This window comes from Uranotaenia lowii, chromosome 3 (assembly GCF_029784155.1).
Source record: "Uranotaenia lowii strain MFRU-FL chromosome 3, ASM2978415v1, whole genome shotgun sequence".
Lineage (NCBI taxonomy): Eukaryota > Metazoa > Arthropoda > Insecta > Diptera > Culicidae > Uranotaenia > Uranotaenia lowii.
The window spans coordinates 61,990,986-62,016,030 of NC_073693.1; the positions used below are offsets into that span (position 1 = coordinate 61,990,986).

Here is a 25,045-nt window from a genome sequence, read left to right on the forward strand (position 1 = left end):
GCAAAGCCCACCTGGTGAATTATTTAAATAGTCCTCCTAGAGAACCCGATAGTGAGCTAAAATTTGAATAAAAGTATAGATTTTTGATTCTACGATTTGAGAAGAACATGAGAGGTTTTTTCAAGCCCAACCCGATAATATGAATGAGGAAGAGATAAAAAAAAGTTATATTTTTTTGACTGATTCGTCTAGCTGATTTTCAAAAAGGCTTGACTTCATTTCTACAAGGTTAAATCAAAATACAGTGGTAAAATCGTGAGCAAAATATTTGGAATGCTTCTGGAGAAATATTTTGAAAAATTTCGCCCTGGACAGCAAAACGAACTCTCTAACAGTAACCTGGCAGATTTCCAACAAGAAACATTCGTTGACTAGTCTCGCTTTTATTTGCCGGAGATAAACAAGGATAACAAATTAAAATATTTAATGTCTTGTACCAGAGCAGACTAACAATCTGCGGAAACTGCAGATAACTGGATGCTTTCATAACTAATTATTGACAGGATGATTGGCTAAAAATACAAATATAACTGTGTCCAAATGCGACCTTTCTCTCTGCAAAGCTCTTCAATAGATCCCACTAAGTTTATACTCTGTTTAAGTTGCATCTGGAATTGTGATTTTGCGCAAAAATGGCAGTGGAGTGATAAAAAGTCAAATATGTTGTTTTTGTGTCGTAGGAGAACAATCGGCTCAATTTGTTATAACATTGATCAAATTAATAATTTGGAGTTATTTTGAAGGTCAAGCTTCAGGAAACAGCAAACGTAATCAACAATTACCTTGATTATAAAAAAGGTGGTTCATAGTATGCATTATAGATGGCACACGTGATGCCCAAAAAGTTAAGTCAAAAATTTTTTTCATCGGACGCTATTTCCAAAGCAACTTGACAGATCATCACAAAAAATTTAGTATTTATTCATTATATTACTAGGTAACTTCACTGAAAATTTCATCAATTTCCATCAATGTATTCAAAAGTTATTCACAAAACAAAGTTATACCTAATATACTTCCTTAAACACTCATAAATGCAATAGATCTATTATATTAAATTGTCGTGTGACGGTTCTAGTCTAACATTTTCTCGAAATTGTCCGTTATAATTTAATTTTTCAATATGAAATATAAGTCATGTAAGGGGGGACATATCTACTCATAAATGTATTCTCCACGTGGAACACGAGAAGGGTTCAAGCTGGGATATGATTTCTAAACTTTCCTTAAGAAGGAAGAAAAAACGCAATCAACCAGTTAGTAAGTTTTTGTATTTATTTTAGAATTTTTAATTGATTTTCAAGGAATTCGTCGTTCAAGTAAGTTTTGAGAAAACGATATTGTTAAGCGATCTTTGGATTCGATGACCCTAACTTTAATCAAAACGAAAAATTTCTTGACAAAATGAATGTAGAATATGTAAAAACAACAGCAATTTTTGAGGAATGTTTATCCATTTCACACACAAACAAGTTTAGATCCCCTACTTATCTTATATTGAATCGAAGGGGACTCAACCCAATACAGGGAAAATAACGGACCATTTTCAACTTATGTTCATTTAAATTGGAACTCTAATAGGAACAAAAGATTAGAGTATGGTGGGGTAAAAGTACGACTTTAGTGCTATCCTATTTTTAGAAAATTTTGCCAGTTGTTTTCCAAAAAATCAAGAACAGCATTTGATTCTTTAGACTTTTATCTCTCTTCTAAAAAATGACGAAGATAATCGATCGACGCATTTGATAGCAGTAGTGAAAATGCTTAACTGCTATCGAAACGTACTCTTACCCCACCTCTGGGGTAAAAGTACGACCATTCAAAATTCCACAATTCTGCATGAAGTCAACAGGAAAATTATTTTGTATTAATCTCTGCTTACAGCAGCAGCTTCTTTATTCACTTCTGATACAAATCCTATACATGGGCAAAAAATCAGCGCGAATTTGGAGTTCTCCACTAACTGTCCATATTCAGCAGGTTTTCAAAATCCAGTTCTCATCGTATTTGAGCAATTTTTCGCGCGAGCAAGTCTTGTAGAAACAAAAATAGGCACTAATGTTTCCAGAGCATTTAAAAAAGAAGTTAAAATTTTCCGTTCAGATTTACTTCAGTAGACCCTTCGTACTTTTGCCCCATTTGCAGTTCGTACTTTTGCCCCTTCAAGGTTTCTTATGATTCACAGTTCATTGTGATGAATAGAGACATAGTAATTAAATTCTTTCTTCGGCATTTGATAGTAATTAAAAACAACTAAAAAGACACATAAAAACTTTCATTGGAAGCCAGACTTTTGATTGCACAAACATGTTTGCCGTTATTTGAAATATTACATCATTCAAGCAAAAAAGCTACTTTACCTCATTTTAAGGAGTATTTTCAGTTTCTACGAAAAAAAATTATGGCTGGTTGTTGGCAGTCCAAATCACTATCAATCCACGCCAGAATTTTAAATTTTACTGTTCTCCGTTTGTGATAGCTCCAAAACGTACTTTTACCCGACTCGTACTTTTACCCCACCTTACTCTACACTCATAAACATAAAAAGTAGTTTCCGTCACAAAACATAACTTTTAACGTTTAATTTAACGTTCAACGTTTAATTTATCGTTTAAGGCTGGAGCAAATATATCTTCTTTTGTCATCCCCCCACCCCTCCTCCTCACTGTCTTTACGAAATATCCAAAAAGGGGTAAATAAATAAAGTTTGAAATATTTCATGAAAATTTCGAATAAAAATTCAATTTTTCGAAAGATTTCAGGACCGAAATACACATTGTGGAAGATGGGAGTTATTTTAATATTTGTTTTCTTGATTTTATTGAATTTTTCGATAAAAAAAATCTTTATTTATTTATTTTGTGCAATGATATAGTATACAATTTTGTTGCATACAAGATTTTGTGCAATTAACTATTATTAATTTGTTTTTTGCATTATTTTTTATTTATATGATTGATAATTTTTGACATCTTTGCTGTATATAAGTGTTTCTGTGATCATTGAAATTGTCAAGAAAAAATCTAGTTGATAATGTATTAATATGTTGGGGTCCTTATAAAATTTCGACCGCTATCCCAGATTTTCCTGTAGAAAAAATTTCACTTTCGGAAAACGAAATCAAATTTTGGCATTGCTTTGCTGTACCTTATTTCTCAATCGGCCGATTTTTGAACAAAATTTTGTTCATAGAACATACATGATCTCTCAAATATTTTAGGTCTGTAGTACATTGGAATGAACATTAATATAGTATGAACATCTCTACTTGAGCTTCGCAAGGTACTGTATAACTTTTTTTAATGCAATACTTCGCGAGGCTCCAGCAGTGATGTCAATTGGATTTTTTGTTTAACAATGCGATAAGTCATACCTCTGTTAAACAGCTAATAACTTTTTTGTCTAATAAGATACGAAGTTAAGGTCACGAACAAAGTTGTTGTGAAATTTCCTTTCGAGAATTCATAAATTTGCACAAAAAGCATCAGCTGACTCGGATCTACAGAAGAAACAAAAATAATATTAATTTTGTAGTTCAAAATATTAAATTTTTGCATACAAACCTGTAAGTTCAAATTCATGTAAACGTTACTTGAAAATGCTGCAAAAAATTATGGATGAGTTTTAGACCAAAACAAAGCTACTTAAACCCCAGGGGTTAAGAAATTCAAAAATGACCCCAAATCAACTCAGTCTATTGCTTCACCCCTATAGTATTCTGCAACATTTCTAGACCTCTTTTTGTGAACGAGGATTACGGAAGGGGGAATGTTGTTTTGATTCTTCACGTTCGTAAATTTTCTTTTTTTTCTACTTTTTGTAGATTTAAATTTCCAAAATTGCTTGCTGGGTTGGACTTAATTTCCCATTTGTCTCCCGAAATATTTCCTGGAAAAGATTCCACAAACTTAACGTTAAGCCCACATATTTCGATGATATACGATGTTTGATGTAAGCTAACATCCTTCGTAACGTGGCACAGCCCGTTTGAAGCGAACTATTCGCACAAAACAACTCGATCTCGATTTCCTACTTATCGACTAAAAATGCTTTTGGTGGACTATTTCAAGGGAATGAATGTACAAGTCGAGTGACCTGTCTCCACCAAACGTACAATTTATTGACAATCAATTGAGAATTAAACCCACATTTTTCGAGGATGTGGCTCAAATCAAGACCTTCTGTCATTCGCGTGAAGCAAATTTTGAAAATAGTTTCTGAAATCAAATCTAAAACATTCTTCTGAATACACAGAGGAAAAGCATCTAGGCTGATTGTGTCAGATTTTGTATATCACCTCTGGTTAATGTTGATAAATCTCGGAAGCCTTGAGAGCAAACAGCTCATTTTTGGCCTATTTATGTATTCAATAAACTATTAACTCAAATTCCGGCTCTCAAACCGGTTAATCCTCCAATTCCCTACCTCAATCTAGCTTTCCATCATCAACTTGCCTGACTTCCTCCGTTACTGGGTCAGCTGTCATCAATTTCACGCTCCGATTTACGCTTACAAGCTCCGACACGCCAAAGACTAAATAAACTATGCAATATCCCAGCCGGAAACGGTACCTCGCGTATCGTATCCTGTCTGCTGTGCTATAGTAGAGAACATTCTATTCCCATAACGTATTTCTTCCATAATCGCCATAATATAGTGCTGCTCTGTATTGTATCCATTATTTGCATCTCGCTCTCTTTTGCTAACTCTCGATTTTCTCTTCTTTTTTTCCCAGGTTTCAACGCCAACCGGTGTGATTTCACATTTCGTGAACCTGCAAGTGGTCGTTCCGGAAGCGTTCATACTCGGTTCCGGGGAGCTGCACGTGGATATGGGATCAACAATCAATTTAGTTTGCATAATTGAGAAGGTACGTTGCTATTTTTGCGCTTGGCTCCGAAAATCGTCCGGGGTTCGTCCGTTCTGTTCAAATCTGTTCCGCGCGGACCCCCCAATGGATGACCCCATCTGAATTCCAACCCCAGTCCCATTCATCCCTCCATTCCTACTATATTTGATGGCTATCGTTCCGGTTACTCCACCACGACGACCCAGTTTTGTCCGAACTTTAATATGGAAAGATTTAATGAAGCTCCGGTCGGCGTGGGTGAGATGTTTCCTCCGGGAAGCGGTGCTGTAATGTTAAATCTGTTTACCGGAGGGTTTTTTTTTTTTTTTTTTTTTTTGTTTCGATTATAGTCGTTTTACCATCTTTATGGCATTCGCGACTTTATCAACGTTGCAGTTGGCGGATCGTTATTGAAAAACTATCCGGTACAACTGTGTTCGATGTTTTACTCTTGGGCTCGAACTCGCGGTACCGGAGGGTTACTAGCAGATAAACATTCAAAAATGAAAATACTCAGGTGATATGGGAGATTTCAGCCGCGACATGATATTTCAAAAACTAAAACGTTACAAGATCCCCTTGTTGGATATGAACTATTTCAAGAAAAAAAAAGATTTTTTATTTAAGTTAAAGGAGAAATGATGCCTTATGAAGTTCGTATAATTTTAATCGACTGACATTTTGAAAAAGATTTAAGGGTTGTTTGCCCAACTCAAACTAAATAAGCTTATCCAGTAAAGGTAAAATATGATTGTGAATAAAATTTAAAGAAAATTCCTTGCAAAATATCAAATGGTATCGTATTTTACAATGATGCTCTTTTGAATACCTTCGATCCAAAATGAGGCCCTCAGAATCAAAAGGGTGTAGGTGACAAAATGATCGATTTTGAATCAATGATGCCAAACGATTTTTCATATTTCAAACTTTATTTGGTTATTTTTTCGTATTTTAGAAAAAAAAATACATACTTTTACATTTTTAGGAATTTTTTTTTCGAAAAATGTATGAAAAACGCCAAATACAACAATTAAAAACCGTGTTTTCTCGAAATAAACTTTTATGCACTTATACCCCTATGGCTTCAAGAGCCTCATATGTAAATGACCCATTCCAGCGATGCGTCAAATCATTCTGAAAAACTTTTTAATGATTTTAGTAATAACTTTGAGGTGCACACATTTTACCAAACAAACTATACATCGCCGTCCTTTTTTCAGCAAATAAAAAAATATTCTAAGAAATGGTTTACAAGATAAAGCCTTTTTTCCTTCGTTGCGTCACATGAGGCGACTTTTTAGCGTTTTCAAAGCTCCACGGTATCGAAGGTGTTTACTCTGTTCAACGACGGAATTAAACGAAATTTTGTGAAAAAGTTTATTTTAAATTAAAAAACCCGATTTAATACACTTAACAGTGGATTGTAGCCTTTCTTACAGTCTAAAAATTATATTTGGATACACATGACACAAAATAATAAAATGATCGATTTATAAATTCTGAGTAATGATTAAAGTATTTCGAACGTAGTAAATCCTAAATGAATTTAAGAAATTAGGATTCTAAATTTTTTAAAGGATGAAGGTATTCTGAAATAATTATAATTTTCACATAAATAATAACATAATTGTAAACTAATTGAAAAATTTTGAATGATTGAATTCTGGGATATCTTGTATGATCCCGTTTCTATGACATTATGATCTTATATTTATAAAATAGAAGAGGTCTAAAAATGAAGGGTATAATTTTTAAAAAAGATTCCTAACCATGTGTTTCAAATAATTCAACCTCTCAAGAAAAGGAAGCGAATAAATGGAAAAAAAATTAAATAAATTTTCAACTGCTAAACTAAAATACGATGCTTCAATGTAGATTACAGTAATCTATCGATTTAACAATAGATATTAAACATTTTGACAACTTTGAAATGTCAATATTTTCAATTTTGTCAATTATGTCTATTTTATCATTTTTGTCAATTTTGTCAATTCTATTAGTTTTGTCAATTTTGTCAATTTTATAAATTTTGCAAATTTTGTAAATTTTGTAAATTTTGTAAATTTTGTAAACTTAGTAACTTTTGTAAATTTTGTGAATTTTGTAATTTTTGAAAATTTTGTAAATTTTGTCCATTTTGTCCACTTGGGTAGTTTTGTCAACATTTAGAACATTTAGAACGGCAAGTGAAATTGAATGATGCAAAAACTTAGACTCGACAATATTTAAAATATTTATTTTTGATTTTTGACTTTAACTTGTCAATATACATGCTACTGCTAGATCAGTTGATCCTAGTATCACATTATTTTATTTCCAATAAGATTCTATTTTCCCTAACCAGCATGAGAGCAGCAGTGGTATAAATTATTTTAGCATACCTTTCAGGGGCATTCTTACTAGTGTACAAGAAAGAATGCCCCTGACAGGTATGCTAAAAACTTTGATTTCTATGTTGATTCATTTTTGATAAGGACGAAAGCTGTTTCGAGAAAATCGCGTTGAAAGTAATTAGGTTTAAAATGTAAGTCTTCAAACGGTACTTTTTCACCCAGCTGACAATTTGATTGTTAACATTTGGCCGCACGCCCTTTTGAAAAAAATTATACCACTGCTGCTCTCATTCTGGGTAGGGAATATAGAATCTTATTGGAAGAAAATAATGGGATTCTGGGTATGCCAACGAATGATTCGCAACGTAAGGTCGATTTTTGAAAAGGGCACATTTTTTGCCATATTTGCAAAATTTGTCAGGTTTTTAAATTTTATCAAGTTTGTGAATGTTGTCATTTTTTTTTTCAATTTTGCAAGTTGGTCCAATTTGTAATTTGCGATGATTTTAACAATCATGTCATTTTTGTAATTATAGACTATTTTGAAATGTTTGTAAATTATGTCAGTTTGGTAAATTTGTTTAATTTTTTTCTATATTTATTCTGTCAATTTTGCATATTTTGAATACTTTTTCAGTTTTATGATTTATATTCATTTTATCTATCCAGTTTTGTCAATTTTGTAAATGTTATAATTTATGTCAATCCATTCAAAATTGGTCAATTTTGGTCAATTTTTGTCAATTTTTCCCATATTTGCGAAATATGTCAGGCTTGTTAAAACTTGATTAAAGTTTGTGAATGTTGTCTATTTTGTAATTTTTATCAATTTTATCAATTATATAAATTTGATACACTTTGTAATTTAAGAAAATTTAAACAACTGTCATTTTTGTAGTAATTGACTATTTTGACATTTTTGTCCATTATGTCGGTTTTGTAAATTTGTTTTGAAAATCGTCTAGTAGTGCTGGATTGCATCTGAATTTGTGGATTTTAATCTGAATTCTGAAACTCACTATTGGACCCGATTTTTTTTAGTTAAGTTTAAAATCAGAAATACTTTAAAGTCCAGGGAATTCAACATTTTGAAATTAACACGTCTGTACAAAAAATCACTTTAAACTTTAAAACAGTTGATAAAATTAAATTGGGTGAAACTTTTTGTTGATGCATTTTCTTTTGAACGCGAAATTACGCCTATTTAAAATTGGATTTTTTTATCCGGGTAGGGCCATAGATAGCGTCGATTTTTGAAATAGGATTTGATTAGATGTTCCGAAGTTTCAAAAGCGTTTTTTTTTCGAGCTAACTGAAAGTTTCGCCCTTATGAAATGTTACGCTATGTTTGTTTACATTTGGTGCGTTCGCCCTTTTTCAAACTTACTACAAAATTATCTAACAGATTCACGCTTGCTTCGACGTATCGAAGCCAGCCATCGCTGCAGAAAAATGCGGTGTTGAACCCTACACCCATCGGTTTGATATGGCAATTCGGGGTTGTACCCCTTTATGAAACTCCAAATTTTCACAATATGCTTCGGCTTCAAAAATTTTGCGACCGGTTCGGTTAACACTGAGCTGGTAAAAAAGTTAAAATTGTTATGATATAAGAACTCTTACTCCCTTTACTACCGCTCGTTTTGTCGTCATGAAGACATCATGAGTGGGAGTGGAGTGCGCCCATCGTGTAGCGAATAGCGTGTAGCGAACGCGCCCATCGTGTATATGACGTCATATACACGATAATCTTCATTTTAGTGATTGCTGGTTGTGGCTAGCAAGCCAAATTGACACGTTTTTTGGAGTGATGATTTGATGATAATTACTATGAAAAAATTTTTTTCAAACTATTTTGTTTTTTTTTTCTTTCTTTTATACATTGAAGAGGGAAAAAAATCAAATTTTTTAAGACAAAAATCATTTTTATTGTACTTCCCAGTTTCGCAAAAACGTGTTGACAAAGTTTACAAAAAATCACAACAACACACACAAATACACTGACATCGTCTGAACTCGTCGAGCTGATTCGATAGGTACCTATAAAGGTATATCTAAGACCCATAATTAATGATTTCCCAAATCGACCGATAACTATACCTTTCTGAAAGAAAGGCAAAAAGGTGTTATTATTTATTTCAATTTTAGTTGCTCTTGTTTGGGGGGAAATGCATAAGATACCATTGTTGAAGTGAAAATGTATATTGATGACCAAAACAGGTCATAACTTTGAGCGACGTTTCCGTTACTTGACGTAACCTGATTTTTTTTTTGCACCAGTCTCTGATTCTGGAAAAAAAAGATTTTGACAACCCTGTTGAAAGCTATTCTGGGTTTATTGCATCTGGAAATTTATAGGAATCATTAATTTTAAATCATATTTTATACATACTCTGAAAGTCTAAACGTACTCCCACATTATTTTTCCTGTTGCGCCCATCTTTAAGAAAATATCCTCAAATGCAAATTGAAACGCATACTATTATACTTTATTACCTAATTTTTATGAAAAGTGAAGTTTACTTTAATGTTATGTAGAAAAAAAATAATCGTTTTACCCAAGCAATAGGAAGAAAACAATTTCGGAACATTAAGCTCATTGAAAACATGTCATGTTCGATGTTTAAAACTTCCATTTTATGTTTTGGCTAATTTTATTCTTTTTTTTAATATCCTGATCATCATCAGCAGTACATAAACACCGGTTCAAAAAAATTTATTCTGCTACATCCGGTCTTTTGACCTTGTGTTGTTTTCCCGGTGACAAATATTTTCAACGTTCACAAGACATAAACTGCAACTCAAACATACCATTTAGAAGAACAAAATAAATAACTCCACAATTTCGTGTGACGATTAAAAAAAAGACTGATGGGTGAATGTGTTCATTATTTTATCACAAGACTGCTTCTTCTATTTTTCATATGAATTTCCTATGAAAAGTGATAATATGTCGTATGACTCTTAAGAACAATAAGATTGCGTTCCAAAAAACAATTCATTAACGTATCTTCTGAGTATGAAAATTCGTAATTGCCTGAGTTAAAATCTCTACAAAAAGTCATGCTTATATGAGGCAAAATGTTTTACTTGAAACTAGCAATCCACATATTCGAAGTCATAAAATTATCATTTATCGCCATAAAAATCCTATCCGATTGATATCAAAATTGAATTGAGAGAGTTTTTGTAACATTGATGAGATTTGTAAAAAAAATCAGTAATATTTTGTTTTATTTATTTTTTAGGTGATTTAAAACCTTGCTCAACATCTCAAAAATCTTGGTTTGCCAGAAACATGCTGGACATTTCACGAAAAAAAAGTGGCACACCACCGAAATAATCGGGGTATTTGAGAAACTTTGAAAATAAGCTTAGTTGTATTTTATACCTTTAACATCCGTCAAATTTGATCATAGAAAGTACACTAAGGTTTTTTACGCGTATTGATTTTGCTCAGTTTTTCTTGCATTTCTCGTGAATAAACACATTAACTGAGAGAAAATATTTCAAGTCGTACATGAAAACGGCTGATTTGATATCACGAAAAATTCTTTGTGCAAAAACAAATGTATTCCAACTCTAGAAAACTAAGATCGTCGTCTTCTTTGGGAAATTGCGTCGAAAAAGGTGGTATATACTAAAAAAATTATAAATATTCTGGTTAAAAAAAACAAGATTTATAATTAATTTATAATTAAGCAACTTGAACAATATTGTAATCAAACCAAAGTTTTTTACATTGCATTGGAAGAACGTGCTCCACGAACGCTTAAATGAATCTCACTGAAAAACTAAGAAATTTAGAGTAATTATGTATTGTGTTATATAAACTTTGAAAACTCTGCTTATTTTAAGGAGGATTTCTTGAAATATTTTTTGTGCTGGAACAATGAACTGAGGCTTAAATTTGATTTTTTCAAGTGTAAGTCATTGAACTTAGAAAAAGTTTTCCAAGAAAAAAAAGTTGGACATTTTGAGGAAATATGGGATTTTTGTTGTAAAAAGTAATCAATATGATTGAGCTCCAGAAGAGATTCAAAAAGAAGTGAAGAAGAATTCTATTACCGATCTTGAAAAATATACATAAATTTTTCTTAGGAAACGAAAACAAAAAAAAAATCAAAAGCAAGTGTCTTTGTTTGGGAATACGTTGATTTCAACATGGAAGTTTTAAATCAATTAAAATAACTGAATTTATTAAACTGACTATGATCTTAAACCGTTTTTATTTTCATGACCATTATACATTTTCTGATAAATCAAAAATATATTTTTAAAAATTACATTCATATATTTATATCAAAGTAAAATTGATGATTGAATCAAATTCAATAAAAAGAAGAATATAATTTATTCTATTTCAAGAGTGCTATAGATCAAAGATTGAGATAAAATCATTTTTACAATTCAAATTCTTCCAGTTCGCTAAATAAAAGGCCAAAAATTTCACAATAATAACTTTACAATCTCAAATCATAATTGAAAGCTAATACAGACAAAGTACAGGTTTGGAAATTTGATTTCTTCAATGATCAACTAGAAACTGATAATAATGAAATCCAGGAATTCCAATATTTTTTATGAATATAGTAAGTATAAATCAAATACCAATTAAGTTTATTTTGCACATTTAAATTAAGCTTAAAAGGTGCAGCTTTGAATCTTTTTTCGAGCTTTTAATAGATTTATTGAAAATCCTAATCATTTTCATTAAGCAGATTCAAAATCAAATGAATAAATGAATCGTTTAAGGTTTTAAATTTCAAACTCTATATATTTGACCGCCGACAATTGGAAACCATGTTTAAACCATGTTATTCTTAGGAAAAATTAAGGTTTATAGGTTTACAAGAAGGTTAGGTTCCCAGAACAACTAATTGAGGATTGAAAAACAAAGGCAAACTAACTTAACAAAAATTAAAAAAAATCAAATAGAGAATATATTTAAAAAACTTTAAAAAAAACTTTATTGCAAATTGAGGTTTTTTTTTGAAAATTTAAACAATATATGGAGATACAAGTAGTTTTTTTAAAGACTAATAAGAAAAGATCCAATAAAATTGTCTAACCATTTTAAAAACTTGTTTTCATGCCTATGTTTTAATGAATGATTTGGAAAATTTTGGTTTCGAATCATTCGTCAGGTTTTGTCTATTACCTCTTTTTCGGTGATATGGGGTTTATATGTTTAGAACTGAATCAATGATATTGTTTCTTTTTCAGAAAAAACAATTATCTATAAAAGTTTAATTCTACAATTTAAAAAAAATTGGATAAATATAATTACATGTATTTTTGACATGAAAAAAGTGAGTTCAAAATGGTTATATTCCATTAGACAAATTTTTTGAAGCCTGCGGAACGATGCGTAAAAAAAGAAAACATTTATAATTTTTTCAAAGAATTCAAACTGACTTGCAAATCAGAAAATTGATCATTGATTGCATATTTGGATTCAAGACAGCAAAAATAAGAATCTTAATTCATAGTATCTAAAAAAAAAATGGAATTGTGTGGCTTTATTCAATTAAGAAAACCTTTTTAATGTAGAGCTGAGCATTTAAAAGATGTGTCACAACACTTCGAACTCTCTGAGCTTGTTTAGTTACAATCGAAACAAAAAAAAATGTTACAATTCCTAATGAAAATTTCTTGCTTAAAACGATGTAGTGTTTTTGAATGTCAAGAAGATTTGAGTTGCTATGTACATAAAAGGTTTATTGAATTCCAATTTGAAATTTAAAATTGCATGCAAATTAGGAGCCTAAGTTTGCCAAAATCACAGAAATATCTTAATTATCATGGAATTTTGAGCAAAATTTTGTCAAAGAATCTGTGTCATAGATCAAAGAATTTTAAAAATTTTCCAAAAATCACAGATTTACTAAATTGTGTACAGATTTCCAAAATTATAAATTTTTACGTCACTTTCGACTCTAATTCATAAAAATATGAAAGCAAGGTGATGTAAATAGTTTTTTTTCTATTTAATCTGTGAGTAATTTCCTATTCGTTGATGTTATTCCAATTTTCATATATTTTTCAAAAGTTTGTATTGTACTTTCGAATGCAAAAATGAAATTTTAAAAATCTGAATAATCACCAAACAAAGTATGAAAAATTAAAAATTCGTTGGCTTTATAAACTCAAAATCGCCCCTTTTTGCACTTATACCCCTTTGGCTCTAAGGGCCTCAATTGAGCTTTCTCCAAAGCATTTCTTCTAATACGCCGCAGGAGGATGACGTAATTTATCGAGAAATCTAAAGCAGAATTCAGCAGAAGTAATATTCCCTCAGTTGTCAGTTTTAATTTTTTTTTTTTCATTGGAAGTGGTTTGGAGCAAAATATTTTAAAATTTTATTTTGATACCTTGTGTTTCTATTTGGTGATTAGGATTTTAACCACTGAGGATCATTCATTCTTTTTGATGATACTGGTGGAAATAACGTGTTTTAAAAAAAATAACAATGAAATTTTATGATATTTCAATGAAAAAGAGACTTTAGTAATTTTTATCAACTAATTTCACTCCCAAAAACCATCCTAAATTGTTTTAAATTACGCAGTTATTATGTTTCAAGAATAATTTCAACAGAATTATTGAAAAGAGTGCTGTCCCCAATTTGGCACCCTAAAATGCATCAAGCGGGTGACAAAATCGTGGATTCACTGTATAACCGAATTTATATTCCATTTAGATATTTGTTTATGATTTTTATTACAAAACTAACTGCTTTGGTGTATTGGTTAGAGCTCAAGTCATCTTTGCCAATGTTCATGAGATCAAATTTGTCATGGCTTAAATAGTACTCGATCTGTAGTTTGGTGGTTCAAGCATTTTTAAGATGCTAGCCATCATATCTTCTAAAGTTGAAGACTTACTAAGTGTTAAGGAAAAAAAATCTCTTGAATGTAACTGAAGTTTCACCGAGATCCCAAATGCGTGTGTTGGGTTTTGGAAAACATTCTAATCGGATGTGAAATTTTCATGAAATCGATTAACATTCAAGTGAGATATAAAGCAATTATTTTATAAAATGGCGCAATCTTCATAGGGAGAAAGGCTTTCTAGGATCTTCCCATCTATAAAAGGTCCGTTTAAAATATTTTAAGCATTTTAAACCCAATCTGTTTGTATTATGAAATTGCAATGACTTAAAATACCATTTTGGTAACACATGTATAAAGAAAACAGCTTATTTCTAGGTAATTAAGGTAAAATGATATCTCAAAAAGTTTGCTCTGGCTGAATCCGATGGCAAAATTGAATTTCTGAAAACAAAATTACTTAAGATAACTACTTTTTCAGTTCTTTAAACCTACCTGACTTGATTTTTTTTTTGGTTTTTTAGAAAAAAAATTTTCCCATTGAGTCAAAAGGTTGCTCACCCCTGAACTAAACAATGATATTAATTCTCCCTATTATTTGATTAATCTTATCAAGAAAGAATTTTCAGATGCTTTCCACAAAACATTCTGATTTTGCTTTATCATACTTATTTCTGTGTAATCCAATTCCTTCAGAAAATGATTCGCTGAACACTAGGGAGTAATCAGGATTAAAAAATCAAACTTAAATAAAAAAAAAATTACGTCTTTATGCTGGTAACCCCGTAAATCCTGCTTCTTCCGCTCTGGCCAAAAAGCCAAAATTCAGGAATATTCAACTCATATGGGACTACGAAGAGGAAGAAAAAAGCTCCTCATCGTACAGAAAAGCTTCAACCAACATACCCTTCACTCGAATCCACCTTGTTCAGTTCACCCTAAAATATGATGTCGATATTGTTGCTGATATTGCTAAGTTGGGAGCTTTCCTACCATCTTCGTAGAACGTGAACGAGAAAAGGCGAAAATCGCCAAAAATTCATTCTTCCATATCTCCAAGTGACCTTCTCGGTTGTTGTGTCAAAAGTAGGAGGACCAACATACATACTTACATATAAGCTTCAGGAAAAGGAACCACCCCCCATTTTGGAAGGATAGTTGACCCCATCGCATTCTACACCAAGGACGCCAAAGAATTTTGCACGGCGTTCAGTGTACCTTTCCCGGAAGCTTTGCGCCCGAGAGTTGCCTCCAGCTATTTTATTTTAATAAGATTATCCCTCGCAAAAGCAACTGTAATATTTGCTCTGAAACAAGGCAAAGTCCTTGTTTTCTGGATGTTTGCTGCTGTTGCTGATGTTGTTCTTGTTGGGGGTGTTATTGTTTTAATTTTTCTTACATTCTTCCACCTTTCCTGGAATCTGCTGTTGCTACTGTTGCTGCCAATGCAATGATGGTCACCTTTTTACGGGAGAAACCGGTGTGTCAGTTGTGATGATGATGGCATGTCACGTAACCGGAAAACCAAAAGACGACCCCGTGTCTCGGGGTTTTGTGTTTTGGAACCATGCTTTTAATGTTATTATTATTATTATGCGAGTAAGAAGATTTGGAACGGTAAGGATGTTGTTGTACCAGCCACAGTGGACGAAGCCGTGGCATCGTCAGCTGGAAACTACTTACTAAGGTAGATACTACACTCTGTGTACTTTTCATTGAAGACAGGACTCAACTCAGTGTCTAACAAGATTGTTGTCATCCGTGAGCAGGCATATATTCCGGGCATAATTACATTGGAACGAAACGGTAAAAGCAATATGATAAGATTAAAAAAAAACATTGTGGAGTCGCTTTTGGACATCAATATGCGGTGGCATTGAAATTTAGTTCAAAGTGCCTTTTTGTTTAATACAATCTGGTTTGCTTGAATTTCATATGAATCTTGTATATGTATTCTTTAAAATACTCAAAACATGATAAAATCTCGTTACGTAATCAAGGTGGCATAATAATCATAAAATCTCATTTGCTACAATTAACTTTTGAAAAAAAAAAATCCGGCTGAGACAAATTTGGAAGAGCTTAACGTTTAGTTTCAACAAATCTTGAAATATTCTCTTATGGAAGAATCAGGCTGATGAACATTTATTAGCGAAACATTAAAAAAAATGCAAAATTTGTAAGTTAATGTTATAAACTTACAAAATTACCCAAGCAACCAAAAGTTGCATACTAGTTCAAACACGGGATTCGGAAGTTCACACTTGTCTGCACGGCTTTTATGGGATTTCCTGGTACCCTCATATTACGTAAAAGTTACAAATATTCATTGCCTTGTGAAGGGATTAAGCAATAAAAACGAAATTTGAATGCACCTTCCATACGACATCTTTTTGAAGCCAATTATGTCTCTTGCTCTTTAGAACGTGAAAGTAACTATATAAAATTTAAAAATCTGTAGAAACACCGAATATAGTGTGAAATGTAAAAATTTTAGTAGCATTATTATTTTAAGTCGATTATTTTGGAACTAATACCCCTTTGAATCTGAGGGTCTCAAATTCAAGAGAATTGTTTCAACATTTCGTAGATATCTGCTAAGCTATCATAGGTAAATCACTGTCTAGTCTACAAAAAAAACTAGCGTATTTATGAAAAAATATTCGTTGAACTTTTTATCAGTTTTGAATTATACTTACGAAACAAGTAAAGACTTATTTTGGAAACGGATGGAAAACTTTTTTCATTGTCAAAAAGAGATTTGGAATTTTTTTTAAGCCTCATCCACATCAGATTTCGTTACCCTGTACTTTTGTTTGGTCCAAACAAAGTAAAAGCACTGAAAATCTAGGTACAACCTGACGGTGGACCACAAAAACAGATGAAATTTAAATTTGTAAAAAAAAATCGCGCAATATAGTGAACTTTGAAAAATTTCAGTAAATTTAATTTTTGATGCATCAAAAATCTAAGCACAGCAAAATGTTAGAATTTTAAAAAAATTTATAGTCTTATTTTTTCAAAAACTCTAACATCGCTCAAACAGTATTCACTAGCAATTGAATTTTTCAGACCACATTTATGAACTTTTTGTGACCCTTTGATTGGAAAAAATTTAAAAAAATATTTCTTGGCTTCACGATGTAGGCATTAACTTCAGCTTTCATATGCATAAGGCAAATATTTTTTTGGACGGGTAATATATGAACTACAGCAGTTTTCGTGATGCATGTTTTTTCGGATTTTTTTATTCTTTCATGCTGAATAACGAGAAAACTATAAGCTTTAGCTATATATAAAGTTCGAAACATATTTTACTGACATTACAAGGTTTCTATTGATATAAGTTTTATACGAAATTCATAATTATTCAAACGACTTGGATAGATTTAACTTTTGGAGTGTCAAATTGACACTCTAAGTCGAAAAAGGGAGTTTTTCTGTCCAGGCTTCCGGGGTTTGTCCATAAAAATTAAAGATACATTGTTCAAGAATAGAGATGTACCGAATATTCGGTCGGCCGAATATTCGGCGCCGAATACCACCGAAAAACCGTTAAGCCGAATATTCGGCTTGCCGAATAGTTGAGCGAAGTATTCGGCCGAATAGGCCGAATAGGCCGAATATCTACTACAGACTTGTAAATTTTTTAAATAATTTGAATAATTTATAAAATATCCCGTGTTTCTTGGTTTCTGCAAAACATCTAAAGTGTATCCGCGTATCGTTCACTGTGAATCGTACAGGAAAATGCTGAACGGTCTTGTTGTATACTTTGATTATAGTTTATGCCAGATTTTCTGGATATATTCAGGCTTGCCCATAAATTCAGTAAAGAATTCAGATAAGTCAAATCTGACCGGGATGTCCAGATATTGTTTAAAAATTCCCGATGTGGATACGTATGGTTGAAAGTATGGTATGCTTAAAGAGAAAGATCATCTATCTTTTCAACAACTATTTTGAAGACATCGTGCTCAAATTCGACCTTCATCTAATTCAATATCGGAGAAGCAATTTTAAATAGCTTGGCACCTATTTCGACATGTTTTATTCCAGATTTCACATAAACGCAATCTCTTTGGTGATAAACGTCCTAGAAGCGACTTGTCATTTCATTTATTGGTGACATTTTAAAAATCAGAAGGGCCCCTACTTAAAAATGCCATCCGATAATATCATCTGGTTGAACATAACCGATAAAAAAACATTAGGGTATTAATGTGGAAGAAATAGAGAGCATTGAAATAATAGCATAAGTTTTTTTTTTTTCATTAAAAACTCAATAGAATATTCGTTCGGATATTCGGCCGAATATTCGGCCGAATATTCGTTTGGCCGAATAGTTAAAAAGGTCAATATTCGGTATTCGGCCGTTCGCCGAATACCACTATTCGGTACATCTCTATTCAAGAATTTTTGAAATCATTTGGGGTCCCCGAAGAAATCGTTGTTTTTTGAAGCTTCTGAAAAAAGTTACAAGCCTTCAAACTTGTAATAGTGTCAAAATGGCACTCTAATGCGGATGAGGGTAATCTTTGTCAATTCTTAAAATTTCGCAATATACATATGGTGTGAATTACAAAAAGCAATCGTTTTTAACTGTTTTTATTTATTTATTTTAAATAGGATGAGCTTCAAGGTAAAAAAAAATTATGTTACAATTTTAATACTGCCCGAATAGCTGAATGTAAAATCAGAAGAAAATCAAGTTTTCCGCCTCAGAACATGTTTATTTAAGACTAAATTATATATTATCAATAAACAAAATCTCTGGAGCCACCTTTTGTTAGGATCACTTGAATCAAAATTATGTTTTTGGATAAAATAATGTAATTGGTCTATGTTCATCATGAATCATCATCACCAAGTATTTGATTTGAAGAATTTTCTGTGTTTTTTTTTTAATAACTGGATAAAAACAAACAAAACGTTGATTCTTGGAAATCTGAAGATTGAAATCTTGTTATTTTAATTATTAACCCAAAAAAAACAATTATAATCTAAATAAATAGAGATGTACCGAATAGTTGTATTCGGCGAGCGGTCAAATACCGAATATTGACATTTTCAACTATTCCAGCGAAATCTGGGACAAAACATACATACAAGAGGAAAAAAGAAAGTAAATTCCTTAAAATATAATTATTGGTAAGTATAAGGTTTAGCAATTGCTTTGGTAGCTTTTACTTAGCTCGAAATCAAGCAAAGCAAAAGCCCAAAGCATTAGCTTAGTTTGCGGATCTTGATATCTTCATCCTCTTTCGATATCTGCTATTAGAAGATAAAATGTTTTAATAAAATATTGTAATTGGGGGCGGCAGAGCGAACATGGATCCCAGACTGAGCAAGAGTTAAACAGGATGCGGTACCTCTGTGATGGCGTTTTCTGCTCAAGGTATTTTATCGATCTGTCCATAATCTTATCGATATGTACGGTCAGTTTGGGCCGCGCGTTTTTGCTGAGAAATTTGTTGGAAAGCGTTCTGTTTGGCAAAGAAACGGTCGCTTTCATAATCTGGGATAAACCGTTTTATGTTACTGCGTGTATCTGTTATGCTGTTGGCAATCTGTTTCATTTTATAGAACGTATTTTTGATTTCCAAATTCAATATCGCTCTCTTGAACCGATTTAGCTTAGTTTGGTATGAATAAACATTTGCTTAGCAGATGTGTACTAAAGTCTTAGAACATAGCTTTTGCTTTGAAAAATAGAGCTATCCATCCAGCAGAATCTAAAGTCTTATAAAGTAAAATGAAAGAAGACGGTCAGAAAATTGAAAAGTACGGATAAATTAGCTATGTAGAAGACGGTGCGGGTGGTGGAGGTAAGAACTATCGGAAATTTTTTGGTCAATGCGTGCTCGTATGTTGATGTAAATACTCGAATAATGTAAAACAAAAAATGGCCTAACTTTAACATTTATCATAAGCTCTCCCACACGTATTCAAATCGGGATAATCCGATGTATGAAAAAATAGGCAAAAGGCACGCATCTGAACTAAGCTTTTTTTTAATCTTAGAACTATAAAAAAAATCATATAAATATGAGAGATCTGAATTATGTTTTAAATTATAACAATTTTCTTCCAACTTCAAGCTGATTGGGACTTCTTCCACTAAAGCCGGATTTTTTTTAATTTGGAATATTTACTTATTGATTTGTTTAGTTTCATTTTAGACTAATCATTTCATACAACGACAGGAATATGAAAAAGTTGGGTTATCACTTCGAATTTTCTTTATCCATGTTGAAAATGCCTTTTTGAACTGTATTGAAGCGTAATATTGCTAATTTAATAAATTCATTACGTTGTTAAAGAATTTTTTTTATTGGAAAAGTCTGCTACTGAGCCTGCTTAGAAAATAAAGCAATTGCTAGGAGATTTGTCGAGCGATTGTTTCAGATTTGGGCTTTATACATACCAAACTAGCTTGTTCTAAAAGTAAAAGCTCCTGATTGAGAAAACAGCTGTCAAAAAAAAACTTTATTCATATCAACCTAAGCAATTGCTTTGGGCGACGGCTCGACTGCTCAATTTAGTTTAGCAAAAGCAATTGCTAGTTTTTTTTCATACCGCCTAATGTTTCATCGAATCACAGCAACAGTGCTAAAATCATATCTCAAGGTTAAAGAAAAATTTATGTTTATATTCAAATGTACTCTTACAAATCATTTTGAAACGCAAAATCTTAAAATTTTCAAAGAAAAATTAGAGTATTTATTTGATTTACCAAATAATCTGAATAAACTCTGGTAATATCCGGAAATTTTTTAAACAATATTAGGCCATCCCGGTCAGATTTGACTTTTCAAGAATTTTTCATTGGATTTATGGACAAGCCTGGATATATGAAAAAAATCTGAAAAAAAGTATACATCTACAGTGAAATATACACGGATACACCTAAGATCATTTAATGAAATCATAAGTTTTTGATGATTTTGCAGCTTTTTCAATATTGCTTTTGGATATCTTAGAAATTATCCAACATCACTTTAAAAACTTGAAAAGTCTGTTAGCGTATAAAATTTGAAAAATAAGTATTCGACCTATTAAGCCGAATGCTTGGCACAACTTTTCGGTAAGCCGAATATTCGGCTTAACGATTATTTGGCGGTATTCGGCGCCAACTATTCGATACATCTCTATTTATAAACAAGCTTTCCCTGTGTGTTCTCAAGCTTTTCAAAGTTATGTGTTTTTACGTTCTCAAGTTGTGCAAAAAAAAATTGCTTGGAACTCGCCTTTCCCTATCTTATTTCTCCACCGGAAGGAGATAGGGGTCTCAAATGTAAACAAAATTTTTTCTCGTACTTAAATACTCTCCCATGTAAATTTTGGCTCCAGTTATTTGAAAAGGCTCCCGAGTTATGCTTAAAAAAATTATGGGCACATCCCTCCTCTTTTCTATTCCGTGAGCGGAATCAAATCACCATTAAAGAACTCTTTGTATTTAAATACTCTTCCTTCCCATTTTTTTCCATTTGCTCAATTAGTTCTAGAGTTATGCCAAGCTCTCCTCCCCTTTTCTTATCGCCCCAGTGAAAGAGGAAATGGATCTCACTTAATGGTTTTAGTAAAATATTTTGAACTCATATACCCTCCACTGCCAAATTAGTTTAATTTTTTTTATTTTTGAGGAGAGAAATCACCGTAAATTTGTTTTATGAAATTAAGTTGCGGCTTCATCGGTGAGGGTTAAAGAGTTAAAATGAAAAACGGATAGAAGATCAGAAGAGAATTCTAAGGTGGTGAAAAGAGCGAAGCGCATTTGGAATAGAAGCTTGACCACATACTAAATTCTTTGTCCCGCACCAATTAACTGTATTAAAGAAGTAGTTAATCAATAGAGGAATGTAGTGCCTCCTCTATTGGGTACTACTTCTTCAATACAACTTCTTTAATAGAATTTCTTCCGATCTTCTATCCGTCTTTCTTGTCAACTCTTTAACCCTCACCGATAAAGCCGCAACTTAATTTCATAAAATAAGTTAGAAAGAAGAAGAGTTCTCATAAAAGTATTCCTCCTATTCAAAAATATTCCCATGCGAAATTTGGCTACCTTCTTTCGTGTGTTTGTTTTCGTTTGAAAAAAAAAATGAATAAATTTTATAAAAGATTGCAGGCCACAAGATTGCCTGCTATCAATATTCAAAAAATCAAAATGCTGGATTATTTTGTTTCCAAAGCTTTAAAAAATCAAGAAAAAAGTGAAAAAATTGTATTGCTCCACGAATTTGTTTATTTGTTGTGTTTAATTTTTTAATTTGTAAATCGAAATTTAACAAAATACATAAACCTTAATTTTTTTCCCCATCAAGTTTGTCAGTAAAATTGAAAGGGGGAGGGGGTTGTCGGTGATGAAATACTCAAGACAATAGAAGAATTTTATATTTATCTCCTCAGTAGAAGAAAAGAGGGGTGTCAAACATTATAGAAACATTCCTCCTACCTAAGAACTTTCTATGCCAAATTTGGATACATGTATTTGAAAACTTCTTGAACTAAGCAAAAAACCCGATTTAATACACTTAACAGTGGATTGTAGCCTTTCTTACAGTCTAAAAATTATATTTGGATACACATGACACAAAATAATAAAATGATCGATTTATAAATTCTGAGTAATGATTAAAGTATTTCGAACGTAGTAAATCCTAAATGAATTTAAGAAATTAGGATTCTAAATTTTTTAAAGGATGAAGGTATTTTGAAATAATTATAATTTTCACATAAATAATAACATAATTGTAAACTAATTGAAAAATTTTGAATGATTGAATTCTGGGATATCTTGTATGATCCCGTTTCTATGACATTATGATCTTATATTTATAAAATAGAAGAGGTCTAAAAATGAAGGGTATAATTTTTAAAAAAGATTCCTAACCATGTGTTTCAAATAATTCAACCTCTCAAGAAAAGGAAGCGAATAAATGGAAAAAAATTAAATAAATTTTCAACTGCTAAACTAAAATACGATGCTTCAATGTAGATTACAGTAATCTATCGATTTAACAATAGATATTAAACATTTTGACAACTTTGAAATGTCAATATTTTCAATTTTGTCAATTATGTCTATTTTATCATTTTTGTCAATTTTGTCAATTCTATTAGTTTTGTCAATTTTGTCAATTTTATAAATTTTGTAAATTTTGTAAATTTTGTAAATTTTGTAAATTTTGTAAACTTAGTAACTTTTGTAAATTTTGTGAATTTTGTAATTTTTGAAAATTTTGTAAATTTTGTCCATTTTGTCCACTTGGGTAGTTTTGTCAACATTTAGAACATTTAGAACGGCAAGTGAAATTGAATGATGCAAAAACTTATACTCGACAATATTTAAAATATTTATTTTTGATTTTTGACTTTAACTTGTCAATATACATGCTACTGCTAGATCAGTTGATCCTAGTATCACATTATTTTATTTCCAATAAGATTCTATTTTCCCTAACCAGCATGAGAGCAGCAGTGGTATAAATTATTTTAGCATACCTTTCAGGGGCATTCTTACTAGTGTACAAGAAAGAATGCCCCTGACAGGTATGCTAAAAACTTTGATTTCTATGTTGATTCATTTTTGATAAGGACGAAAGCTGTTTCGAGAAAATCGCGTTGAAAGTAATTAGGTTTAAAATGCAAGTCTTCAAACGGTACTTTTTCACCCAGCTGACAATTTGATTGTTAACATTTGGCCGCACGCCCTTTTGAAAAAAATTATACCACTGCTGCTCTCATTCTGGGTAGGGAATATAGAATCTTATTGGAAGAAAATAATGGGATTCTGGGTATGCCAACGAATGATTCGCAACGTAAGGTCGATTTTTGAAAAGGGCACATTTTTTGCCATATTTGCAAAATTTGTCAGGTTTGTAAATTTTATCAAGTTTGTGAATGTTGTCATTTTTTTTTTCAATTTTGCAAGTTGGTCCAATTTGTAATTTGCGATGATTTTAACAATCATGTCATTTTTGTATTTATAGACTATTTTGAAATGTTTGTAAATTATGTCAGTTTGGTAAATTTGTTTAATTTTTTTCTATATTTATTCTGTCAATTTTGCATATTTTGAAAACTTTTTCAGTTTTATGATTTATATTCATTTTATCTATCCAGTTTTGTCAATTTTGTAAATGTTATAATTTATGTCAATCCATTCAAAATTGGTCAATTTTGGTCAATTTTTGTCAATTTTTCCCATATTTGCGAAATACGTCAGGCTTGTTAAAACTTGATTAAAGTTTGTGAATGTTGTCTATTTTGTAATTTTTATCAATTTTATCAATTATGTAAATTTGATACACTTTGTAATTTAAGAAAATTTAAACAATTGTCATTTTTGTAGTAATTGACTATTTTGACATTTTTGTCCATTATGTCGGTTTTGTAAATTTGTTTTGAAAATCGTCTAGTAGTGCTGGATTGCATCTGAATTTGTGGATTTTAATCTGAATTCTGAAACTCACTATTGGACCCGATTTTTTTTAGTTAAGTTTAAAATCAGAAATACTTTAAAGTCCAGGGAATTCAACATTTTGAAATTAACACGTCTGTACAAAAAATCACTTTAAACTTTAAAACAGTTGATAAAATTAAATTGGGTGAAACTTTTTGTTGATGCATTTTCTTTTGAACGCGAAATTACGCCTATTTAAAATTGGATTTTTTTATCCGGGTAGGGCCAATAGATAGCGTCGATTTTTGAAATAGGATTTGATTAGATGTTCCGAAGTTTCAAAAGCGTTTTTTTTTTCGAGCTAACTGAAAGTTTCGCCCTTATGAAATGTTACGCTATGTTTGTTTACATTTGGTGCGTTCGCCCTTTTTCAAACTTTCTACAAAATTATCTAACAGATTCACGCTTGCTTCGACGTATCGAAGCCAGCCATCGCTGCAGAAAAATGCGGTGTTGAACCCTACACCCATCGGTTTGATATGGCAATTCGGGGTTGTACCCCTTTATGAAACTCCAAATTCTCACAATATGTTTCGGCTTCAAAAATTTTGCGACCGGTTCG

General features: G+C 31.6%; 1 protein-coding gene across 5 annotated transcripts in view; it reads left to right on the forward strand.

Moving 5' to 3' along the window:
* Positions 1-25,045, forward strand: part of LOC129758392 (hemicentin-2) — a 970,424-nt gene that overhangs the window by 802,845 nt on the left and 142,534 nt on the right. For all 5 annotated transcript variants that reach the window (XM_055755895.1, XM_055755894.1, XM_055755898.1 and 2 more), the window contains one exon: positions 4,736-4,870. In XM_055755895.1, the coding sequence (XP_055611870.1) occupies positions 4,736-4,870 (135 nt within the window). The remainder of the gene's footprint in view (positions 1-4,735; positions 4,871-25,045) is intronic.